At 37.8% G+C, this 27,783-nt stretch overlaps 1 protein-coding gene across 1 annotated transcript in view; it reads right to left on the bottom strand.

Annotated features, from left to right (window-relative positions):
* Positions 1-27,783, bottom strand: part of USH2A (usherin) — a 390,454-nt gene that overhangs the window by 247,594 nt on the left and 115,077 nt on the right. Inside the window, 1 exon segment of the mRNA XM_027788579.2 lies at positions 1,132-1,262. Within this exon segment, the coding sequence (XP_027644380.2) occupies positions 1,132-1,262 (131 nt within the window).

The raw sequence follows: 27,783 nt of genomic DNA on the forward strand, positions 1-27,783 counted from the left end.
AGGAAAAGAAGATAAAGCCTTTGTGTAAATACCGTGGAAATAACAGAAATTTACATCTTGGGGTCCAAAACAGATTTAATGTTTTATAGCATAGCTATCACATGCACAGTAGCCTCTGCGCAGCATCGTGCCTCCTCTAACAGATTCTCCAAAACTGAAGAGGATCTTTGCTGCTGCACAACACCTCCGCACGTCACAGCGCACCAGTGCCTGGACCATAGCAGCGCTCAGGAAGCAAAGGTTTACAACGGGTCATCAAATCTCTGAACCCCCACCGTTTTATCCTGCTAAGCATTTCTGTTCAACCCCCCGAAGCAGTAGACACAACACCAATCACATAATTAGACGCCGAGTTGTGACAGAAGATCTGGCTGACACAGCAAGCAGACCTTCCAGCAGCAGTTGAGGCAGCAGTAGTAACCTTACGCAAAGGATGCAGATATATGGATAAATATGATACCACATTCTGCCGATATCGTTAGAAAATCCGATAATTACTTGCAGTTCCCTGCATGTTTATGAAATACAAGCAAGTCTGTAATGTTTTTTTTATTCCATGAGGAGATCCAGTTTTGGGGTGCAGAGAAAACAGCATACACCCAAGGAGAAACGCAAGGAATATGGCCTTATTTTTAATTTTGTGGAATCAATTTGATATTTCCCTCATTATTTATGTTTTTGCTACAGTCATGATTACTAGAAGAGAGAGACTAGATGTATGACATTAATGGCAACACACTGATTACAGTAAGAAAAGACAAAGTCTCTAAAATGCGAGGTTTCAAAACAATTGACTAAAAATATATAACCTTTATTTCCTAAGTTGAAATACTAGTTCTGCCCATTTTTGAGATCTTGGTACTTAAAACTGTAGTAGTGTTTGGTGGTACTGACAAAAAAAACCCCAACGCATAAAAATGCAAAAATAAAGTCCTGAATTGTGGCAAATGCAACAAAAAAATGAGCAAAGCTTTAGTGTTTCAGTGTCTTTCCCTAAAATCTCCACTTAACGAAGGGTTATGAGAAGCAAATTAACTTGTGCCAAATAAATAAATAAATAAAAGTTAAGTATGTACAGTACTGAAATAAATAATATAAGCTATTTTTATAGGATCCTGTCTTTTTTTGTACCTGTGGATCAAAAAGAAAGTAAGGACGCCCACTCCTCAGTTGAAGTGCAATGTATTCCTCCTGATTCCCAGGTGATGCAGAGAAAAAAATCAAACCATCAGGTTCCTGGGTTCTAAATTTCACTTTAATACCTGGTTAGAAAAAGCAAGTAGATGGTTAATGCCAAAAGTGATTCTTATGCATTCTAACAAAAATCATAAACAAAAAGTTGTTTTAAAAACAGCAGTAACATGGCAAACCAAAATCACAGAAGTTTTGTTCCCCCAAACCCTTGCTAGTCATTGCAGGAGAAATTTTACTAATCCAGACCAAGTCAGTCCTTGAGAGAAAGTTCTGTGATGTCAGAACCCTTACTCACCTGTTGAAAAAAGGTATGTAATTGTGACTTACGCTGTTTAGTAACTTCTTAAGAAAAATGTAATTCAGATATTAGCATACTATTGTAATAGTTGATGATTTACATGCAGATTTTCACTTATCACTTAACATTTCTATTGGCAAAGTAGGAATGAGATTCCTGCATGAAAAAAATAGTGGAGTTTGGGTTCCACAAGATAGATATGTATGTATTTATACGTATATCCTTTTATAAATACATATATCTCAGTGCACAAAGAAAACATGGGAAAGAACAAGTTTTAACAAAAATTGGAAATATCGCAAGGAATAATGGATGAACTAAGCTTAATTAAGAACTTTCCAGATCATTATCAATAGTCCTCCGTTTGGCTTCTGATAAAATATTGTCTCAGCACATGAATTATCATTCAAATTATATACAAGGAAAATAATATTTTTTTTGCATTACTCTTTACCACAAACATCAAAACAAGGTCATTAAACACATCATAAATATTGGAATATTGTTGCCCAGCATGTATATATAAAAGTACAAACTTACTAGAGTAACTATTGAAGGACTCACTAATGAAACAATTCATAAACTATGTATCCAGTTTCAAGAGGTATAATAATAAGCAAGCAGGTTTAAGTAGTATAATAATAAACAGGTTTCTGATAACCACCAATCTTTCACAACTATAAGGCCTTTCTTTCAAGCTATCCCCCGGAACACCACCTTATAAAAACAGGTAAGTTCTAAAACCATATCCCAAATTTGGCCCAACTTTTCTAATGCGCAAACCCAAATATCACAGACCGAGTCTCTGGTGGAGCTGTGCTTACACTGTACTCACTTTTTGCAAAGGGAAATGAAAACGCAGCAATAGCAACATCTACCTATACCATACACTTCCTCGACATTCCTGCCTAAAATTCTTTTTACAGAGCAAAGTTACTGGGTTTCACCCAACTCCATCAAACTATTCAGTCTTTTCACATGCTTTTCCACTATCCTAAGTCAGACAGAAAACAGAAAGTGACTGTCACAGCACTCTCCAAACTTAGCCAGCTGCAACAAGGTCTTTTACCATCTCACACCAACATACTCCTCATGCCAGTCCCTCTGCTGCCTTCTCCTTGTCCCTCCTCACCCAGGGCGCAAGTTCTCTCTTCTTTCTGCTTTTTTCTTGTCTCTTCCTCGGCTGCTCTCTCTTCACTGGCTCTCAACCACTTAACTTAACCAGCCACAGCTGCACCTTGTCTAGATCAGCCAACCCGCCGCCCCTGAAGCCAGCCCACAGCTGTATATTATCAATGCTAATTAACCCAGCTTCATTCCTCTACAATTCCCCCCCTTTTTTATTTCTTAACATTTCATACCTTATGTTTTTAAGTCATCACAATCTTTTTACAAATAAACTTTTCATACAGTCTGAACAACTTGTCCCTGAACCCTTTTTTTTTAACATTTCATGCCTTATGTATTTAACAATCATCACAACTTTTTCACAAATAAAACTTCTCATACAATCCAGACAATTTGTCCCTGAACTCATACACATATCTCTTCTACAATTTTATCTTGGGCTTTTCAGCTTCTGCAAGGTGATCACCTTCTCATCTGCTTTCTTGAGATCTGGGATTTTGTTTTCTTCAGAGGGAAGTTCTAATGAGCTTATAGTATGTCGTCCTTTCACCTCCTGGGTCACACTGGACAGTAACCTGAATGAGCTTTCAACAGCAGATCTAGAATACAGCACTAATACATTACTCCGTGCCCCAACAAGCTTCTCAACATTCTTGTGGTCGCTCATTTCTTCTACGACTAGGAACACTTCCAACGAGCACATATACACCGGCAAGTATACCATCAGGCTGAGCAGCAACAGTGGGAGCTGCCTGTGGCACCTTCCCCCAGCACAGCCATCACCGCCGTCTGGCCAGACCCGCTCTGGACCTGCCGCCGCTGTGGGCTGCTGCCGCGTCTGGCCATGTACTCTGCTGCTATCGCCCGTAACCCTCAGTCTCTTAACTCCACGGCAGTCAGGCTTCCTTCTCTTTGATCCCAACGGCTCACCTTTACCGGTGTCTGATCCAGATCCCCAGGCTCTTCCCGCCTATCTCAACGTGATCTGGATTGCAGGCTATCCCCGCCTGTCTCTGCTACGTTGGGCACCGCTGTCACTGTTCAAAACTTCAAGTGTCCCCCAGCACAGCCATCGCCACTGTCACCGCTCGTTACACTCAGTCTTATAATCTGAAGGGCCTCACACAGGGCACCAATTTGTTGCAGCACTCTCCAAACTACCGGCTGCAACAAGGTCTTTTACCATCACACACCAACATACTCTTCATGCCAGTCCCTCTGCTGCCTTCTCCTTGCCCCTCCTCACCCAGGGTGAGCGGGCACGCACACACACACGTTCTCTCTTCCTTGGCTGCTCTCTCTTCCTTGGCTGCCCCAACCACTGAACAGAACCACCCACACCTGCAACTTGTCTACATCGGCCAACCCACCGCCCCTGAAGCCAGCCCACAGCTGTATATTATCAATGCTAATTAACCCAGCTTCATTCCTCTACAAGTGACAAAGGATTTTCTTGTAGACAGCATCTATATTTCAAAAAAATTAAAAATCATAATTCTGATGTGCATTCATACTAGATCATGCTTATTAATTACTATACCCATAAGAAATATCCTTTGACCCCGTTTCCTAATCATGTTTTCATGTAAGTCACATGACGCACTTACAGATATGAAACATATTCTCAAGCCAATGAAAATCAGTCATGCTACTAAAATACCTGCAAAAAGCAGTCATACACAGGTAACACCCAGCAAGTGAAAAACAAACTTCATGTCCATACTTAAAGAATCTAATCCCAGAAGTGGAGAGCACAATTAATTTAACAACCTGCCAGTATTTTTTATCAAGCTGCCAAAAGACATTTCTGAAGACCAGAGGATCCCTCCTCACACCTAATTCAGAAGGACAAACACAAACAAAATAATTGAGCTCCTGCAAAACCACCATCATTTTATAATGTTATGTGAGAAAACACAAATGGTCCACAATGGTAATATTGCAGTAATTCTAAAAGTTTTCAAATGTTATGCAGGAGCTTGCTTTCTTTACATATTGAAGAGGCTTACAAATCTTATTTCCTGCCTGCAGACCTGCCACAGCTTCAAATAAAGTATCGATGAGTCAGGAACATTATTTTCAATCACAGCCCATACAGCAAATTCTTCTACATTCATTTGTTGCTTATCATGTAATGCAGAAAAGGGCTCTGCCCCTTTCAGCTCAGGTGTCTCTGGAGTTTCTTAGGAGGAAAGGAAGTTCATAAGAGCTAGTTCTAAATAAGCACTTTCATACCTCAATATTACTATTTTCTTGTATTTCTAGAAGCAAGTGCAATGGAGAAACCAAATATGTAGCAAACTTCTGCCTCATAGATAATATTTTTACTGGAAGATAAATACTTGTGAAATTAATATTTTTCACAGACTGAAAAGATTTCTTAAGTCCAGTTTGGACTTCATGGTCAAAACAAAACAGCCAGAAATCCCATTCGGACTTGTAACAGTATGTAATTTTTCTGCCTTACTGACACTGAGCACTGAAAATGGATCGAAAGCTTTCCTTTGAAAATCTGAAAAGTTTGACAGAAATTGAAAACCACATCAGATCACCAAAAAAAATGTTCCCCTTTTTTTTTGGTTGTGTTTTTTTGGGGGGTAGGGGGAAGATTTTGCAAGAAAGTTTCTCCAAGACTGGTGTCTGCTACTTCAGTACACATGTCTAAAGCCTTAACTTCAATACTAAACACATCAAATAAATAAAAACATAAATAATGTCATTTAGAATTACCTCTGTAACATGTGATACACAGAAACCACATCTTTTAACCATACTGAAGCTGCTAAATCTTGGATGGAAAACACGAACACCCGTGGGGCATGGTAGGAATGTACTTTTGATCAACTGAATCTTGAATTGCAACTCAATAATTCACCTAACAGGCCTGTTCACATAACAAAAATGATCGGTTCACAAGGAGTTGTTATCATTTCTGGGGTGAAACACAACAGGAAATTCTACTACAAATTAAACATTAATGTACATCTTTCAAATAAAATCTTTAATTCCATTTCAAATTATAGCTGCAATTGGAGAAGCTATCAGGAATCCTTTAATTATAAATAAATTTCTTCAATTTCTGTAATTGAATTTCTTTAATTATAATGTCATAGTACAAAACATAATGCAAGCATTGCATACCGTGAACATAAAAGACAAAAAGAAGAATACACAGTAACAAAAGTACAATTAATTACTAATATTAGTAATGTTTTAAAGTATCCCAAAGTGTGTTAGGCCAGACTACCCTTCTGTCAGGGTCCGCATAGTTTCAATTTACACTGTAGTGGATTGTGATTAGATTTTTACCCTGGTTTCAATGGTCCAGGTTAGTAGAGGGATGAGGACGTGAGTAACCAATGCCAGCATTTTAAAGGCATTCAACTGAGAAGCAATATCTGCATGTTACCCTGCGAGTGCACACGGTTTTGAGAGTTCCTTTTAGTAACAGACTGATACTAAAAGTAAAAAGATACGCTATTGCTATAACGTCAGATAAGTCAGAACCCATTTTTTGTCTGGTATAGAAAACACGTACGGAATAATTTTTATACCACCTCTTTGCCTCCCTCATGTAAATTTAGCAAGTGTAACTTCAGCAACATTTCAAATTCAGAATCAGATTCATATCTGGATTCAGATTCTTCTAGTGCAATCAATACAGTTTGCAAGATTCACACAAAAGTATTAACAGGCAAGAATGTGCTCTTCAGAGGCTGGCTGAGGTTTTCGCTTAAAACAAGTTTACAGAGAACATGGGATAATTTTGAGTTTAGAAGAGGCAGTTGGAAGTCAGAGAGAAAATATGAATAATTAGAGCAGCTCCCAGATTAGCATAACATATACTAATAATTTATAATTATTACAGCAATAAAATTCACTTCTGACTAATGCTAAACATTTTTTCTTGTGAAATGAAAATTTTAAAATACTTTGTTTGACTGAAAAATTATTCACCCAAACTAAAGAGGTTTTGCTTCCTGCAAAACATCTTTCCAATCTAACTGAATTGAATATAGTCTAAAAAAAAAAAAAAATCAGCATTTTGAAATACAAAACCATTCACAGTACTCAAAAAATGTCTTCTGACTTTTTGAAATTTTGAGGAAGAAAACTTGAGGGGAGAATGTAGGCAGAGCCACAAGGTAACTGAAGACTTCTTTTACAGTAACAGCTGAGAGATTTCAGCAAAGTGACCTACTTAAAACTAATCTCTTTGTCCCATGCACTCAGATATAACACCTGTAAAGTACCTTCTGCTACAACTGGATGTTCAGAGTGCAGCTCAACACAGCCAACAAATATGTTATTAGACTCATTAAGTAAATAGAAGTTGCTAAAAGAAGTTGCTAGAAGTCCCATGTCCATTCACCGAAACATATATGATTGAACAAACATGAACAAATCTGTCCAAGAGTGTCAAGAACAGCCACATAAATGTATTTCCAACCTGGATGCGGCCAACAAGAATACTGTTAATTTAATTTTAATAAATACATCAAATCCCAACCTATATGCATAAGATTAAAAAGAATAGTAATTAGATACCAGAGCATATTATGGACATTTTCTTTGTGGACTGAGGAAGTTACAAAGGAAAACAGTGCACATTACGATTGGGAAAAAAAAAAAAAGAGAATCAACCTGCCTAATATCTGGAAAATCACAAAGCATTATTAGAAATGAATTTTGCATAATCTGTGAAGCACATCCATTTTCTGTGCCATTTTACCCATAATTGTACAATTGTACAAACACAATATGCATTTCCATTCTACTTATATAGTTATATGAAATGCTGTAAATAATTATATAACTGCACATTCCAATCAAATGAACAGAAAATTGTTGCAAAGAAACAAATTTCTTTATGCTTACTAAAGCCCTTATTTGTGCAGAATATCAAATAAAATGAATAGAAATTTTATATAAAATTTTGACTACAGCATTACGCTCTCAGCAGACCCTTCAGGATGTATTTACTTAACATTAAGACTGTGTACAAACGCTTTTGCCTAATCAAAGTACATTTTCCCACAGAAATCAAAAAACAAAATTTGTTTTTTAACTGGGGAAGGAATAGCTGGGAAGTAAAACTCTCAGTTACTGTACACTTCGATTGAATTAGTATTTAGTCATTATTGTCTGTGAGAGTGATTCTGCGTACTACATGTCATTACAATACTTAAATCACATTTTAAAACATATTGTTTATAAGAAAACGCACCTTTTAAAAAAATAAGAAGGAAGACTTCACAAAAATGGACCCATATTTAAAGCAGTTTCTGCAATTGGAGGAAAAGGAGGAACTCAGGATACTTTTCCTGAACACACTCATGAAGATCCTCTGCTGAACACAAGGAGCTCTTTGCGCTTTGTGATGGCATTTAGATTTCTGGATTTTGTTGAGAGAAGAAACTGGAAAGTATTCTTCCCAAATCTCTCCAACATCTTTTGTTGTCTTTGGTACAAGAACAGGGCCCATCTTTTACTGTTACCGTAACGTGTTTGAAAATATTTTCAAAGTTCATCATCACAAACTTTACAGTGAGTTAGTAATTTCCTTGATGAAGTAAATGCTGTTCACTTTTAAGTTCCTTTAATTTTTTAGCAGAAATTTAAACTATATACTTAAAAGCCATATTATATATGTCTATATACATATGTACACACACATATATATTTGCACACATAAACACAGAAAACGTTTTCCCAAACTTCTCCCAAACGGTAACTGGAGTGTCCAATGGCAGGTCAGCAGCCCCTTTTGTGACAATACTAAAACCAGGAGAAGCTAAAAATCCATTGTTTTTAAAATTAGACTGTACAAAATCCCCATATTCTGACGTCGTCTAACTTCTTCACTCAGAATGACACAATTCAAAGAATTATTTTTTTTTTTCAATACATAATACTCATTGTACCTCACACAAAAAGCTAAGTCAGCCTAAAAGGTGAACAGGCATAAACACAGGATATGATGAGCAAATGAAAGGAAGAAATATGTAACGCTTCTTGTGCAAACCAACTATCAGGCAAAATCCCAAATCCTCTTGATGAGAACTGAGCATTTCTTTTACACTGTAATGACTAATTTGATACCTGGTTTTTCTTATTTTGCTTGCTACTCCATTATACCCACTACTGGTAAAACAAACAGGACATTTTAGCTTTAATCTTCTTACTACATAACCCAAATAACTTCAGTCATGTTTGCATTAATGCTGCATTAATCATGTTGTTGCGTATTAATGAGTTTTCAGGCTATGCTAATTACTGTCATAGATTCTGCAGCAGCCCATTAAATATACAAATTACAGAATTAAAGAGCCAGAGCTCTTCATGATTAATCTTTAAATGGAGAAAAACTAATGATGTCTGTACAAAGTTTCTCTCCACTTTTGGCTGACTGAGCCCAATGAACAATCAATTATAGTATTTGAAGAATAAGAATATTGCACAAACTAGAAGATTTGTTATGCTGGAGACACACGTTTATAAGTTTCTATCAAATAGACTTCTGTAACATACTCCTGTCCTTAAGGTCTCCCGAAGTGTTGCACAGGGATAAAAGCTATGGGATATTCCAATTCATTATTGCACACTCATAGCAAGCTGCTGGCTCCTTATGAATATAGCAAATCAATCTTCTCCTTTTAGCAAGGACACAAGTCCTGCTACTCCCTAGTAAGAAAGATTTACAGCAAACCTTGGTGAAAAGAAAGCTAAGATAAGTTTAAAGTCATTTGATAAGAATTGATATATTAGTAGCATTTTATCCCCTCACTTCCAGAGTGATGCTTTTTAAGGAATGGTTAATGGTTAAATCACAAGATTCAAAATTAGGAGACCTTCAGTCTGTGCTCAGCCAGTGACTGAGGTATGTCACCCAAGAGCCATCATTTAAACCCCCTGCACCATATTCCTTCCTGAAGAATGGTGGCCAATATCACTTGTGCAAGGTCCTGTAATGCTGGAAAAATTCATTACTGTTTTGTTCTCCATAGCCTTAAAGTATATATTGAATCAGCAAAATGCCCACGTGTTCAGAAAAATTACCTAGACACTAGGTATTTACTGACATTTGAGAAACACTGATATCTCCAAAAAAAAGGTATTAGTTTACCCTTCTCCAAATACTGCATATTATGCAGAACATCCCAAGACTTCCCTAAAGAGCGGATTCTCAGCCTATATTAATATTACTCTGCTCATCAACAGATTCAGTTTAGAACTAACTGGGCCATTCCAGACCTGTCTAATCAGTTCTGTATACCATGGAAAAAATAAAAAATCCATACTTTATACCTTAAAGATTTTATATTTATACAAAGTAGTTCTTTAAAAAAAAAAAAAAATCCTGCTCTGAGCAAGACTGATCATGGCATGAGGATACTCACATATAAAGATAAAATGAAAAAGGGTGGATTGCTGCACTTAGAGCACAAAGAGGAGGACGCAATGCAAGCACATGAGATTGTCTAGGAAGAGCTGAAAGGGAGAAGAGAAGCTTTCCAACACACAAACAAGACAGCATCCAAGGAAAATAAAAGGGAAGAAGCTCAAAGCAAAGATGTGCCTTTTCACAGGTACCTTACAACTTCCCAGTTAGAAGAGAAACACAGTTAGGACTGCAATATCTGCAAAATACCAATTCAAGAAGTAGCTGAAAGTTCAGCAAGACCCAGGAGGAACTGGACAGTCTGACAGTCTGGCTACCTATATTTATTTAAAGAAATAAATGAAGGCCACAGAAAAACATATGAGAGATCAGGGTGAAACCTGCTATGGAAATGCCGATGATACCATTATCTGTTAGCATTCCTCGGCCATTAGAGTCGACATCCCATCTTTTACACAGACCTTTAAAGCCATACAATCATTAAAGAAACTAGTATCCTGACAAATTTGTTCATTAAGCAAGTTTAGGAACAGACTTCATAACCATCTTCCACTCGTATAGGCTGGGACAGTGTACAACAAGCATATATCCATCAGCATTATTTTTTCAGAGCATAGCTTCCAGAGCAGAAATAAAAACTGTGATCTTGAAACTCCAGGAGTCAAGCCCTGCTTGGGGTAAGGATCAGCTGCAAGTTTGTTTCTGTGTTGCTCTTATTGAAGGGAAATATGAACAACGAGGAACCATCAGCCAAATATTCAGCCACTGCTTTCTTCGATGTTAGTGTCCATCTTCAACAAAACGAGGAAATTTTGCTCAGATATGGCCTCCCTCAAACAATACCTGTAATCTTTATTTTTATTTCTTTATCTTAACATAGGCTATAAGGAAGTCCAACAGACTCTGATTTTGTTAGAAAAGGAAGAAAATAGTTTCTAGGACTAATACTCCTTTATGAGCAATTTCATTAATTCAAACTATGATATTTAAAGTATGGAAATAGAGACAAGTATTCATCTTCATTTCAGGATAAATTCTTTCGAGAAAGAACTGTATTCTGTTACCTGTATGTGAATTAGTGCATAAAAAAAGGTCATCTTATGCAACAAGGGTAGGGTGGGAGAGGCTTCTAGGTGTTAATGCAATGCAAATCATAATTACTAGAAATATGATGACAAGAAGAATCACTTCAAAGATTTACAACAGTGCAATCTATAAAAGGTCAACATCACAGTGAAATCAGAAATGAGCTGGAGGTCAGTAGTTGTAAATAGCACTTCAATTATAGGCCTTTAGTTAGTATTTCCAGCAGTAGTACAAATGTAACACTGCACAGAGTAATTTAACTGATAAAGGGAAAAAGAATAAGACTAGAACTGAGTAAAATGCAAATATATCAAAATTAAACTCAGTGTAATGATCTGAAACACAGCAAATTCAGACAACAGAGCACTAGCCAAGGCAGAATCCCATCACGCAGCATCACAGAAGCTGGAGGCACAATAAGGTAGAAATCCTGCAGCAAGCAAAGAAAGTTATTGATTAGACAGTGTACACACGGAACAGAAGAATAACTAAAATAAGCTAATGAGTGTCTTGAGGAATACCACAGGACAAAAATGGAAATGTAACAAGGAGGAAAAAAAACCAAACCCTTTTAGACAGAAATACAACACCACAGAGCAAACACTCAGCAAAAAGCATAGTTTCAGGTTACAAACTCAGCAACAAATGCTACTTACAGTAGAATGGAAAAAAAAAAAAAAAAGCTTACAACATATCCAAGTTAATGCAGAGTTTTAAGGTAGACCAATAAACTGCAACAAAACTGCCAAATGAAGAATTAACTAAAAAGAATATATAATCTTTTCACCTAGTACTATTTGTGGCAGTATTTCCTATTATGACCTTTTTCAGAGGTAGCCTAAAACTGGTTTTATATGCAGGAACTAAGCTCACAGAAGGATTTCAATGGAATGATCAGGTGCAAGTTTTGTTTGTTTTGTTGTTTGGTTGTTTTTTGTTAATGTAGACAGCAAACTCACTTTTCTCATATTTATATGGAGTGTGCTGGCTATTCCATGACACACCTGCTGGCAGTGAACAATTATTTCCTCAGCCTCCATCAGCAAAGGAAAATGTGAAGGTTCATTCATTGCTTTCTAAAATATTCGCCAGCTAACAGAACTAGACCTTGAAAGTGCAGCAGGTCCTGCTTTGAAAGCGTTAATAACATTCCATTACATTTTATTCTGTTATCCACATGCCTCTGTACCTAGGAACTGCACACTCTGTAAATTAAGTGCTTTTTGGGGTTTGGCATGACATGTTCACTGAAAACACAGCCAGACACTTTGTAGCACTTACACAGAGTATTTTAGCTAGAATACATCTACAGCTACCAAAACACTGTCTTAAAGACTTCAAGTTTATTTTCAGTGAGAGCACCACCCTTATAGACCAGGGCAGAAATAGAAAAGTTCAGTCCAACCTCTCTTGCACTGGACGTGTAGGATTAGCTGTAATCCTGAAAGATGGCCTTGGCCCTGCTGGCTTTAAATGACCGATTAGAGGCGTGAAAGTCAACAGGATAAAGCTAGCATGATGCCTCTATTACTGAAAGAGTAAACTCCTATGCACAATCTAGAATATGCAGGAAACAGTGGCAAGGAACGCACGGTAAACTAAGAAATCTAGCGCTTTTCTCTTAGAAATGACTTTAGCACATGTATGATCCCCGCTTACTCTCACTAATGTTTCCATATGCACAGAAGGAAGATTTTGTCATACGTACAGCAGTCACCGCCCCTGAACTGATTTTGAAAACAGAATTGGGGAAGGAGGGGAGGACCACCTGTAGTAGTTGCTCAGCATCAGCTGCCATTATAATTTCCTTTTCCTTTCATGCTGTGTCATCATAAGTATATGGTCCAATAATCAAACAGGGGATTTTGTATTATTTATCATACATTAAGGCCATATTCACCAATTTCACCAACCTTCTCTGCTCTGCCAAGCTTCTGTACAGAACGTCCCACAGAAAACACAACCCAGTGCAGTAAACCAGCTGTGGAGGTTGCATCATCAATTTGTAGTCTGGTTTATTCCCAAGAATTAAACCCCTGCACTCACTCTAAGAGTTAAGCACATATGGAAGCAAAAAACAAAACTAGCATGGCAATGAAATTGCATTTATCTGTCAGCTGAATAATCACACACTATGACATACTCTGAGTGATAAATACAACACAAACCCTCCCCTCCTTCTAGGGCTTTTGAGAAAGCAGTACAGAGGTACATCATGGACATGGAAAACCTCCGGTACTGCATCCAGCAATACAGCTAATGTGACAAACACACCTTGCAGGGGACAGCTATAGCCAGATACTGCGTTAAGTCCTATGTGCAGTTGCCTACCTGGGCAACTGGGAAGCACATAATAATGCTGGCAGCAGCAGAACACAGAGGTAAACATCTTCCTCCTACCCAGGTGGGCTAGCTTCTCCTCAGCTGAGGATCTGAGCTAAGATTTTCACTGTGTCCCCGGATGCAAAAAAAAAAAAAAAAAAAAGTAATAAGCCAATTGATACACAAAGCAGCACCAGCAAGTGCCATCTGTTTCAGTGCTCTGCCATGTACGGTTCATGATTTTCTCGTGACTCTAATCAGTACTCGGAGAAAACTACGTATATCTCTAAATCCTGAACTGCATCTATTGGTACAATCAGGAGAAAAGGTGATCCAGAAACAAGCATGAACAAAGACATTTTAGTGGTATGAACAGCCATGCAACTCAACCTGTAAGGGCTTAAATGAGGGGCCCAATTTACACAAAGATTCAGCTTGACACAAAGTGAGGAATATAGAAAATTGTAATGATAGGAGATTAACTGAAATAGCACATAATGTTTACTAAATACTATTCTAATTCTGTTTGCCCAATGTAAGTTAAATTGCAACACTGAACAAGGAATGACTGCAACTGCCAAGGCACAAGGATTAATAATTTCTATAAAATTTCCTTTGCTGCCTTCTGCACATGTGTAGCTGATCCTGTCTTACACTTGGGCTGTAAACTCCTTAGGGAAGACACTGTTAACTTTTTGTTCTTAAAGCAAGAGAGACACATAAAGATTTAACATTCAAAAAAATTTCATTAATCTGAATTAAAAAAAGAGATATGGCCAATACTGGAAATACTTTCCTTAACAATTTCTTTCATATAGCATAATGTCATTTAACCTCCACATATTGTCATCTTTTTCAGGCAGTTATTGATTGATCCTATGTCATCTTTTCAGAATTGTAATTCCTTATGGAATTTTTTAATTAAAGACCGCTTTGCTGTAGCCTGCCTTTGTGTTGATTTTTACATTATTGCTTAAAACATGAGTGATTAGAGACTACATGACTGACTAATTCCAAATGATGGTAATAAGGAGATTTCTCCTCCTCTTCTGCAAAATTCACTGATACTTTTTTCTCTCTTCTCCCTCTCCCTTTCTCCCAAAGTATGGGACTTTCTGCAACACTGAAAATCATAACTGATTACAGTATTGTAGCGGATTAAATCAAAAAGGGGGTGATCAGACATACAACATTACTAACTATAAGCCTTTATATTCTTTTGTTTCCAGTGTGACCATTTTTGTATCTTTACCACTTGTGATGCCCCGTAGAAAGACACCCATATTCCAAACAAAGAAACAAACAAAAAAAAAAGCAACAGTGCTTGCCCATGTGCTGTAAAAATGGCTCCAAATCACCTTTTTTTTTCCTCTGTGTTGCCTGCGGATTCAGGTGACAGCCAGCTTATTTAACTCCCACTGATTATTTTAAAGTTTTGCTTGCGATGCTCGGGCAGTGCAAGGGATAGGGGAAAAAAATCACTCATCTCATCCTTAACAATGCAAAACCCCTTATTTACAGATGCACTTAAAGACACTAAATAAAAAAGCCTCTACAAAAAGGTCAATATATACTGTGTTTTGCTACTAACAGGGTGAACTGTGTGACTGTAGCAGCAAGGCATATCAGTGTATAATGGCATAGCCTTAGAGGAAAGCTGGCCCGCGGCGCTCGGCTGCATGGGCGCAGGAACACTGCTGCTGCACCAGGCAGCTGACAGCAGGGCTTTCAGGCACAGGGACTGCCAGCTAATTCAGATCCCAAACTGCTGTAGAAAGAAAGTATTGGACTATCAAGGCTGACTCTGGAGTACCTTGACACCTTACACCCCAGCTCAGTTCCGTCCCATAGTAAGATCTCTGGGCAGGTGCTGCTTGTGAACCATTAACATACTTCCCCCCACAATATGCGGTAGGAATCCCAAGGCTTTTAGGTGGAGGCAGATTTCTGTCGGGGCTTTTAAGGCCAGGAGAACTGGGCACTTCTGTCTTAAAGCAACCTTGAGCACTGGTCATTTCTCAGGCTGGCTGCGGTTGACGGTCACTTTGCAATTCTGCAGGAGTACTGCGTTGCCCTGATTTCCACCTCTGACATTTCCCTGGCCCTTTCCTGCCTATGTGAAAGGCAGAAGGTCTGGCATAAAACCAATTATGCAGTCTTTGCTTCATCCAGGATTCCCATTCAGCTCATTTTTCCCCCTTAGCTCATGCAGCTCGGTAGCATAACCAAGTTTACACAGGAATATCCTAATTTTCTGAAAATTAATGATGCTACCATGACAATATAACATGTGTTTGGAATAAGTAGCTTGAATTGGCATATTTCAATCACTGAATTGGAACAATTTGGGACAGAAAAATATAAAACAGACAGAAGAAAGATTAAAGAATCCTAAAGGAAGAAAATAAATTGGAGAAATACCTAAATTTGAAAGCTAGAGTGCAGAGACAGTGTCTTTATAATACACCCCATCTTTTAAAAATACTGAACACCACCTCCAAAACATAATAATTAAATGTGCAAATTGTTTGTAAGGAACTCACTCTGAAGAGCACCAAAACTTTCATGGAAGGTATGACTTTCCTCCAAAGAGAAAAGTCTCTTTTCCTTCTACAATGCAGCAAGTCTTCCCCAATGGCAGATGTTCTCAAAAATACTTATCCACCACCCCCTCCTTGAATCTTCCCAACAGTTTTTTACCCTGGTTCCACAAATCACTCAATATTTTGTTTGTGGCTCAGAAGATATTACCTGAGATAGTTGTACCTGCCAGTCTAGTGTTCATTTTGTTCATCCAATTATGAAGGTTGATGGGAACAAAGACTGTAATTTGTCTAAATAGATTCCCCCTCCTCCTTCCCTGTCTCTGCAGCAAGTCACTGGATGACTTGAAAGTGGATAAAATAAAATCCCCCAAGGGCTAAAACCCCACTACACCAAAATTTCCACTATTTACTACAGAAGAAAGAAAATACATACTGTTAGTGGTGGCACCTCTGCTGACAAAGTTTCATTTTTAGTAAACCTAGAAACTTTTAAACTAAACCAGAATAAAAGAGCACTATTAATTACCAAGCTTAAAAAATGGTTTATATAAAAATGGGACAGTATTTGCTATTTAATCAAATTTTTTTTCTTTACTCAGGAAAAAATATGAGGACAAACTCCACTTTAAGCATCAGTTATAACTAACAACCCCAGAATAATGACACTAATCCCAATTTACATCCCTGTAAGCATGGTCAGAACAAAGAATTTAAACAGACTGGCTTAGATGTGAAGTATCAGGTCAAATCTGGATTATTTCCCTTCTTTTTTCTTCTGTTCCTCTTCCCTGGAGTAGATACCGTGCTCCTTTCTGAACTCCCCAAGAATACCATTCTATTCAGCACTGAAGAGTGCCACCAGTATAAGTTACAATGACCCTCTGAATTAAAGAATAGAACGGCAATATATTTCTGTAGTTTCCCCAGTTTGCTTAGTATAGAGGACTATTTTATGCTACAACTACTTGCTTGTACAACATTGCATAGATATTATGGATAGAAGAGAAAGACACTTTAAAAATATTCAGAAAGCAGATAGCATGACCCTCAAAAGCCTGGTTTCCTCACAATTACAAGAAAGTAAAGCCTGTTTTTCCAACAAATAAAACAAAGTACTCCATAAGAATATGACCAGAAAAGAAAGATCTCTTCTTCAATAACTATAGTAAACACAATATCACTTGCAGAAAGCACAGAAAGAATTTTGAACACATAGACCACCAAAGAAAAAGCAGAGCTGCATAGCAGAACTTTTAGAAACCTTGAGTTATTGTGGCCAACATTTTCAGGGAGTAGTCTTGTTTTATAATCTAAATCATAATCATAACCACAGAGAGCAAATAATCACTTCTCAGCAAGATAAAGATAGGACTTCAGCAGCAGCACAGGTAACAAGTTAGTTTAATAAATAGGATAGTGCAAAACCATAGAGTGCTTTATGTAATGATCAATGTTTAAAATCAATGCTCTTACAAATTGGAGCCAATGCAAAGGGTCTAGCACCAGGGTAAGATGATCTGGTTGATGTATTTTGGATCAGGTGAAATAAATCCATTTATAGGAGCATTTGCAGGATGACTAAGTTAAAAGAGCCCTGCAAAAGTCAGGCCTGGCTCAGGGAACGCCTCCTCCTACTGTCAATATTTCAAACTGATAAAGAGCTGACCAAGTGCAATCAGTGCTGTGATGAATAAAAGAAAGCCTGGGACCATTAACATTAATGGGACTTTTGTGGCTAAATGCTCGTATATTGTACTGAAAATTTACCCTATGGACCAAGAGATTTTTTTTATTTTTTATTTTATTTTTTGCTTATGATTCCCCTTTTCCCTGCACACTGTATATGATCAGTTTAAAATATTTGCAATGTAATATAAATGTCTAAAATAACTTCATATGATTAATATACCATGAGTCTCTGAGGGAAAAAAAAAAAAAAAACCCAAAAAAATTACAGAGCTCACTCTGGCTACCTGGCAGACTTGAGAAAAATAGAAATGCCAGTTTTATAAACACAGATAAAATTGGCTGATCTAATATCTTCAGGCAGAGTGCCTTAGCCTTGGGGCACAACGACAAAGACTCTAGCACCTGCCATCTACAATGTATATATGGGAATGGTTAATAAACTGGTACCCTATGAGAGCTGGATGAACTTTTGTGGGAAGACAGAAATTCAGATCAGCAAGTACAGTCTTAAGAGCATATATATCCAGGATATGACCTGGCTCAATAGTTTTAATTTGAAACATGGCAGCCTGTTTTAATTATCATCAGTATTAAATAACTATCATGTACCCAGTGCTGTACCAAAAGCAGATGACACAGTTTTTATCTAACCCCCTCCTGCAAGCTGAAAACACCATGTGGTACCATGCGTGGCCAAGGGAGCACAGTTGGGTTAGGGCTGTTCAGGAGATCATGTTGTTTCATATTGGTATATATTTATGGCATAATTGGGTAAAATGAATTAAATTTTGTCCAGATAGCTATTTAACACAAAAAGATTGAAGAACGAATCTGATAGAATATTTACATCTGTGTGAAACAACAGTGTGAAGTTCTTGTTACAAGAAAAATATTTAAAGCCTTTATATTGTTTTTTTTAGCTTCACCACAGTAGTCCCAAAGAAGGTGGAGCAGTATAGACAGATGATGCTGAGCAGGACAGAAAATTCTTCTAATGGGGAAAAAGACCCCTGTCTGGTAGGTTCCCTCGAACTTGCACAAAAGGCAAGTACATGTCCTTTATAACTTATCATAGTTCCAAGGAATTTAACCAAAGAGGAAAAAAAATCAAAACACACATAATTTTACCCAGCATAAGTCTACCTGTCCCAGTGTCAAGTAATTTTTATTTTTATTTCTTAGCCATGTTGGTAGACAGGCATTCTATTTACTTTAGTAGTTGCATTATTTTAAAATCAAATGCTATATTGGAATATCTTCGTACTATAAGGCTTTTAGAGATAAAAAGACTCACACATGAATATATCTGCCACTGCTCTGAATTCACGCAGTCCTAAAATGGGATTGTGGTAAGGCTTAAGATAAAACTTTCAAGCCCCGTGATCAGTCCCAGCCTTTATTTACGACCTTTTTTGGCCTTTGACCAACAGACTTAAAAAAAAATATAACGGTGTGCAGGACTGAACAATAAGGCTGGGATTAAGCTAACTGCAGTAATGCATGCTTGCACAATTAAACCTATTAGCCATATGAAATAAGATAAAATACAGAATGCTGACAGGTGAATTCTGAAATTACAAAAAATGGGTTGTAAACCCAAAATAAAGCAAATATGAAAGAATAAAATATCTTTTCAGTACACAAATTAAGAACACATTATTTCAAAATAACAGATTTACAGATCTTGCAGGTAATGAAGTCACAAAACGTGGAGACTGGAAAGAACTCTGCTGTGCTTAATCATCAGTTCTACTGTATCATCTACTTCTTCATGAACACAGTTCAAAACACCAAGTTCCAGTCATTTCAGCACAGGCTGGCAGAGACAGCAGCACACAAAAACCTGCCTCCTTTCACCTATGACTAGCAAGGAGATTATGCCACTGCTTCTCAGGAATGCACCTGATCATAACAACTCACAACTTCATGACCTTAAGCAAGAATAAGATGCAATCTTTTAGCTTACATACCAAAAAAAAAAAAGAAAAAAAAAAAAAAAAAAAGGAGAAAAAAAAAAGGAAACACCAAACCAGAATGCAGTAGCTTTATTTACACTCTGCCACAAGCACATCATCCCATTTGCTCTGCTCACTACACAGACTCTCCATAGAATATTAGGTCAAATGTAAGGTCCCAATATTAATCTTCATGGCCATCCATGGAAGTGGTTCAAGATATCTCAAGAGTGCCCTTCTCATTATGTTGGTGACCTCACTGAACAACTGCTGTTAGTTTCAAGACTCACCAGAGCAAGACTGAACTCCCTTTGCAAGAAGGATAGAGGCCCTGGAACTCATTAAAGGAGCAGATCAAAATGATCACAAATTTCACAGCTTTCTAAAGAGTTTAAACCTATATCTACTTAGGCTTTCCAAAGTCATAAATTAAAACTAAAGAGAGGAGAAATAGAAAAACAAAAACAAGTCCCAAGAAAAATGTTAGGGAAGAGGTAAAAAAGAAGTAGGTACCTGAGGAGTGAGGAAAAAGATGGGAACAAGTTAGTTGAGTATGACTGTGCTTTGGAAGATGCTCAGGTACTACCTACTGGTGGTATGTACTATGATAAATGTTCAATGTTTCAACTACTATTCCTACCTACTACATTGATATGAATATTTGTGTAAAAAGAAATTGCACAAAATGCATGTACAAAAAGTGCACATTGGTTAAAAAAGAATAAGAATTTCAGATCAGTTTCCACTCTCTAATGGAAGAGCAGAAGTATAAAACAAACTTAAAAAAGCAACCAATGAACTAAATATTTTTTGCAAAAATGTAAAACATGGGTAGCAAATTAAAAAAATAAAGAAAAGCCAGGCTTCCCTTCTAAGTAAAACTGACCCCAAAAGGACCATCTAGTTGATATTAAAAGAAAAAAAGCTGCTGACCTTAAATTAGTTGTAAGTTACGAAATGGCACATATTGTACAAAAAAAAATCTGTTTCCAATTTCTAAGGAAGATTATGAAGTGCAATCTTACGGATTTCTGATTTTATTTTTTTTTTTTTTTACTTTGCTTGCAACATCTTAATACAATTCTAAATTCTGCATATTTTAAAACCAAATAACTGTAGTAATATCCAATATAGTTAAGGCCAGCCTAGATAGCAATAGTTGGTGATTACCAGATCAAAGGCCTTACTTCAATCAATAAAGATAGCTCCTGTACATTGATTACCATCCAACACTATAAAAATATAATTGCTTACCTTGAGAGGAGCAGTACAAGTGAAATGAAAAGGTCATAATAGGTCAATAATTATTTAAATTAAACTTACATCTTCCTTCATCCGATGGACCAACTCTAGCACACACCGAAATGGTGGTGACTTACCAGTTTAAAGAGACATATTAACATGTCAGCAAAGGGCTTAGCAGTAATTGGGTCAGCAGTTTTAAGAAGTCAAGGTTCCAGGTTGTCAGCTTCTCCATTTATGCTCCCAATTAATCTTAAGGTATTATAGATCTTAAGTCAGTAAGCACAGATCTAACTACTTTTGATCACATCTCATTTTGAGTATATACAGGGATAGAGTATAGTTACTTTTTGAGATTTTTCTACAGTACAGTATATAATTCTCTAGAATGTCTTTAAATTAAAGAAGTCATGCAATAATTCACTATTGAGCTCAATGAATCCTCCAGTAATTTAGTATGAGACATTTCTGTCACCATATTAAATAGTCCTTCTACCAGAACATTACTTAGCAGGTTTGCATTTTCATTCATACACAGAAAAGTGTAATTCCCTTCTCATTCTGAGAAGTATCATGAAAAATAATTTGGTTTAGAGGTATTGGTTTTCCTAGCTGCAAAAGACAACCTCGTGTAGCTCAAAAAAACAAGGGGATTTCACTTCACAAGTCAAAATAACAAACTACATAGAACCATTATCTAATTAAATACATATTATACTCTTTAGTTCATTTTTTTTTAAATACACACTTCCTGAAGGAAAACCCTAGCAAGTATCATGTAAGAAAGCATATCATTCTACTGTCAAAAGCGTTGTGTGATGTTTAGTGCAGATCCCGTCCTATGACAAAGCTCACTATAATCTTTGGAAACTCTGTAGGTAAGTAAAACAACTACCAAAGATTTAGTCAAATTAAAATACTGCAACTTCAACATACTTTTAAAGCCAGTGTCTTCATTAAACAAATTACTAACACTAAGATGCAGACAGCACTTCCTCCCCAAGGTCTCCAAATTTGAATGGCAGCGCCACTCACTGCTAAATTGACCTCCCAGGTCTTTGATACCACTGTTGCATAACTTTTTTTTTTTTTTATTATTCTCTCAAGTAAAAGCAAAGAAAGTATTTTATAACCATATTTGCTTACAAATACATTTTCATTATTACTTTGAAGAATTAATTTAAATTACTCTTATACTCTTAAATAACAAGAGGTTTTAAATGTTTTAGTTCCTTCCTTCTGTGGATCAGAGATATGAATTCATTGGAGTGTGGTTATCCTAAGGTAAAAAAAGATGGAAGTCTAAATTTATCAGTGTCAGGAAACATCTCATTGCAGGATGGTTAGCTCAATTACGGTAGTGAAATTCTCAAAGAAAAATTACATTTGCATGGAGACCTTGCATCTTAGAAACTTAGGGGCTAAGAAGGCTCTTTCATGGCCACTGAATTCTGATGGTGTGCTAGACAATAGAAAGGAAGGTTAAGATTTTTTCTCTTGGCCTATTAATTTCCTACCACTTTGTGCCTGGCAATATGAAGAAAAGATGACACCACCTTGAAGAACACAGAAGGAAGACAATCAAGGACATTATAATGGGCAAACCAGGAGGGGGGGGAAGTGCGTGTGGGGAGAAACAAATCATGGATAGTGTCAAAACAGGAAAAGGAAAAAACAAAAAGGAAAAAAAAAAAAGGGTGTGCTGGTGGGGGTGTTAAATAGAAAAAAAAGGACAACCTATAGCCACTAGTAAAAATTATCCGTACAAATCCACTGAAAATCTATGTTGCTAGTAAACACGGAATACAGTGGAAAAGCATGCACTTTATCCTTCACATACAGATGATCATCTAGTGCAGCAGGCAATGTCTCTAGCAGTTCAGATCAGAAAGAATTCATGAATATTAAAGATTTTTACCTATTGACATCTGTATTAGTCAGCAATGTTCAACATGATAGATGTCTGGGATTCTTCTATGACATTGGATTTATTTTTTTTTTAATTACTATTCAGAATAACTACTTAGACAACATTAGGCCTGTAAAAGTAAACTCTCAAAATTTAGGAAATGCAAAACCAAAATTGTCTGAAAAAAATTAACGCATACACAAATAGAAGATGAATAATGTTATCGTCTACAATTGTACAAACACACATTTCTCATAAGATATCTTCCTCAAGGATTTTATGATGTTCACCAACTAAAACAGAATTCATGTAGCAAATAAGCATTTTGTGCACAGAAGCCTGTCTGATTTGATGTAGTGCTCTGCAGACGTTTAATGAAAGAGGAAGGGGAGTATGAAAAGTGAACGGACAGTTTCATAGCTAGTGCAGTTCAATGTCACTCTGCAGAAACCTGTCCCCTACCCCTGCCACAAAGTTCTTACGCAACGTGAGGCAAATCTCTTAAGGCAAACTTTTCAGTTATTCACTTGTTATGCACTCTTATTTCCTTTTGTGCTTGCATTTAAACACCCCACGGAGATCCGTGGAAGTGTTAAATGGCCTTAATTGAACAGGGGTCAGTGGAAACTAAACACATCAACTGCTCTGAAAACTCAGGTCCTACCTATGTAAAACTGAGCATTCAAAATTAGCATTCACTCCTCTTTTTCTTTACACAAAGTGCCAATTCATTAAACAAAACTAAAAATATAAGTGTTGTAGAAGTGAATATCAATTATTAGAATCTACTCAGAAAATGCAGTGAAAATAGGACAGGAAAGAAAAATTTGGAATCTGCATTTACTCAAGAACTAGATATGTACAGTAAGACAGACGTCAAGTCATACAGAGAAAATAAGAATTTTTAAAAGGCAACATCTTGTCCACACCATACACAGAACCTGTGGATAAGCTAGTTTTTAATCAGTTGATTACATGCCATCATAACATAAAAATAACAAAGCTGAATTAAGTTCATGCTGCTTATTTTAACTCCATTTCATATGTTCTAGGTGCTGAATTTTGCCATCTTAGTTTTCCCCGTGTGTATTAGCGCAGACAGCTTTTTTTTCTCCAAATTACCACAGCCTAATCCTGAATGATAGTTTTGTCATAATGGAATTATTCAGTCTATGATCTGATTGATTTTAGACCTTAAATACTGAATCTTAACACACGTAAATTTTTAATCCTTTAATTTCTCTATTCTGCCAGTAATTGATAAGGACAGTCGTACTTAGACAGGGTCTTAATTTAATCGCCCTGAAAATCAATTAGAAGGTGAAAAGCTTCCTTATATTATTATTATGAAAATTTCCTGATCAAATTCACAATGCAATCAGAATCAATGCCTGACTCTTCACACACTTTTAGTCAATACATAATTCAGCAGTTACATCTTCACCATTTAAAAAAAATATGGGAAGAAATTTGTATCTTAAAAGCAGGAATAATTTAAAGGCTCGGTATTAGTCAAATGCAGTGTCTCGAGTCATCAGACTTTTTATAGAAATAATCTAAATAAGGGCCAAGTATCCACCAGAAAGCATTAATTGCACTTGAAGTATCTCACAAGCCAATATAGTAGTAAGTCTCTCTTTGCTAGACCCTTGTTGAAAACTCTCCATAGAATCAGAAGGAAAATACTGGCCTGCTGCTAAACAGGAGAGGTGAATTAGTCACCCACAACGCTGAAAAGGCAGAGGTTCTTAATACTTTCTTCACCTCTGTCTTCACCAGCACTGTTGAGCCCCAGGCCTTGGGAACAAAAGTCCAGGTTGATGCAAACACAGACCCACTGTCAGTGAAGGAGGAGTCGGTACGTGAACGGCTACAGGAGCTCGACCCCTGCAAATCCATGGGCCCTGACAATACCCATCCCAGGGCATTCCGAGAGCTGGCTGACGTTGTGGGGCCACTGTCCGTCAATTTTGAGAATTCATGAAGATCAAGGGATATCCCAGAAGACTGGAAGAAGGCTAATGTCACCCCCATCTATAAGAAGGGCTTAAAGGAGGATCCAGGAAATTATAAGCCCGTCAGTCTTTCAGTCCCTGGGAAGTTATGCAGTGAATCCTCCTGGGGGCTATCAGAAGTCAAATGAAGCACATGACTGGGAGAAGCCAGCACGGATTCACAAAGGGCAAATCGTGCTTGACAAACCTGATTGCCTTCTACAACAAAGTACCCTGCTTGGTCGATGTGGGGCGAGCAGTGGACATTGTCTACCCAGATTTCTCCAAGGCTTTCAATACAATTTCCCACAGCCTCCTCCTAGAGAAACTGCTGCATTACGGTCTGGACTAAGTAGTCTGGAGGGGCGGGGGGGGGGGGGGGGGGGGGGGGGCGCTGGCCGATAAGCCGCACTGAGGGCGGTGGTAAATGGCTCCTGGTCAAACTGGCAACCTGTCACAAGCTGGGTCCCCGAAGGATCAACACTGGGCCCAACACTGGCTAGTATCTTTAAAAGTGATCTGGGTAATGGGATCAAGTTTGCCAATGATTCCAAACTGGGTGGGGGAGTGGACACTCTGGAAAAGCGTGCCACCCTGCAGGAAGACCTGGATAGGCTGGAAGAGTAGGCAAACAAGAACCTTATTAAATTCAACAACTATTCAACAACAGACAACTATAACTTCTTGCACCTGGGAAAATATAATCCAGGAGGTGCAGCACAGGCTGGGAAGCAGCTCTGTGGGAAGGGACCTGGGGGTCCTGGTGGACAAGCAGCTCAATTTGAGTGAACAGTGTACTGCTGCAGCTAAGGAAGCCAACAGGATGCCGGGTTGCATCAACAAGAGCATCACTGGCAGACATAAAGAAGTCATTATCCCACTCTACTCAGCCCTTGCCAGGACACATCTGGAATATCATGTTCAGTTTTGGTCCCCACTATACAAAAATGATGCAGACAGGCTGGAGACAGTCCAGAGAAGAGCTACAAAGATCATCAAAGGGCTGGGAAACCTGCCATACGAGGAAAGGCTGAGAGAACAGGATTTTCTCAGCCTTGAGAACATTCCAGTATTTAAAGAGTGGCTGCAAAGAACATGGAGACTCCCTTTTTACAGGAAAAACAAGGGGTGACGGGTACAAGTTACTCCTGGGGAGATTCCAATTGGACCGGAGGGGAAAGTTTTCCACAATGAGAACAATCAGTCATTGAAATAATCTCCCCAGGGACTTGGTGGATTCCCCATTGGACACTGAAGATTCAGCTGGACAGGGTGCCAGGACACCTTGTCTAGACTGTGCTTTTGCCAAAGAGGCTGGACCAGATGATCCTTAAGGTCTCTTCCAACCTGGATTCTATGAATCCAATAATAGGAGGGACAGATAAGATTCTTCCTGTGCAACTCCACAAACAGATCCTCAAAAATAAACAAATAAATACGTAATCTAATACATACAAGAGCTTGTCATGCCGAAACACTTCATCACATTCTAAGTATCTTCCTGTAAAATACGGTCCTTTTGTCCATATACAGGAGCCTTTACAAGGATTAAGAAACAGGTTTTTCTTCAATATAATCATAGAATTATTTAGGTTGGAAAAGACCTTTAAGATCACCAACTTAACCTAGCACTGCCAAGCCCACCACTAAACCATGTCCCTAAGCGCCACATCTACACAACTTTTAAATACCTCCAGGGATGGGGACTCAACCACCTCCCTGGGCAGCCTGGTCCAATGCTTGACCACCCTTTTGGTGAAGAAACTTCCCTAATACCCAGTCCAAACCTCCCCTGGGGCAACTTGAGGCCGTTTGCTCTTGGTCTATCGCTTGTTACCTGGGAGAAGAGACCAACACCCACCTCCCTACAGCCTCCTTTCAGAGAGCTGTAGATCTCCCCTGAGCCTCCTTTTCTCCAGGCTGAACAGCCCCAGTTCCCTCAGCCACTTCAATGGGTGACAAAAAACCTAGACAAGATTCATGTATAATTTGGAATTAAGAAAGAACTTTGAAGAGAAAGGCAGTATCAAAAATAATAGAGTTCCTGCCATCCTTGCCAATATTGACTAGCCAATGTTTTCCAAGCAGATGCAGTATAACTGCACCACTAAAAACACAAGAGGATTTAGCATGATTAGTTTAAATTAAAACCTTGACCACGTGTCATTGTTACTGCCTTTCTGGCCCTAGCACTGACTAAAACCATAAGACTTTAGAAATAAAAAACATCAGAAATTTGATATGTATTTGATTTGTATTAAAGTCAAAGTTGCAGAAATATTTCCTTTTGGCTATTACTTCTCATCAAAACCCTCCCTTTAAAACTGCTCTGGGTTACAAGTTCAACTATACCAGCATGTAAGAATCCTACAAAAATCTTTACAAGTACTGAAGTACTGGCATGGAAAACCCACAATTACACTAGCAAATGAAAAGCATTGGAAACAGTCAAGGTTTTTTTCATCTATCTCTGTGCCATCAGGTATCTGAATCTGAGAATTTCCAGAAGCATTTATACATTTATTATAAAAGGTGAACATCCATTGTACTACTGTTTTCTATGCTCAAACCTGCTTCAAGTTCTTTCTTTGGTCTGTACCATTCAGCCCCTTGCTTTAACTAAAATTAAATGAGCCTCCATTTAACACACAGTACATGGTGCTCCCACATGCAAAACTTCCAAGAGATGCTCGGCACCTTCCCTGCCTCCTTTTTTTTTTCTGATGTTATTGAATAAACTTCATGCATTTGTGCAGTTTCTACCTTCCAGCTTTTTCTTTATGTTTGTTATTTTCAGCAACTTTTATTTCTCTAAATCTCCCTCCCAAAAAGTCCCTCCATCTGCACCTTTTCTTACCGGCAGACAAGCACAAAAAGAATCCCAGAAGATGTCATGCCTGAAGCAAAACACAGCATTTCCATAACTTCATTTTCAGAGACACATATGAGGGCACCCACTATCCTTGTTGCACACAGAGCAGGCACAGAGAACAGAACATCTCCTTGAACTGTCTCCTT

This window comes from Falco peregrinus, chromosome 11 (genome assembly GCF_023634155.1).
Source record: "Falco peregrinus isolate bFalPer1 chromosome 11, bFalPer1.pri, whole genome shotgun sequence".
Classification (NCBI taxonomy): domain Eukaryota; kingdom Metazoa; phylum Chordata; class Aves; order Falconiformes; family Falconidae; genus Falco; species Falco peregrinus.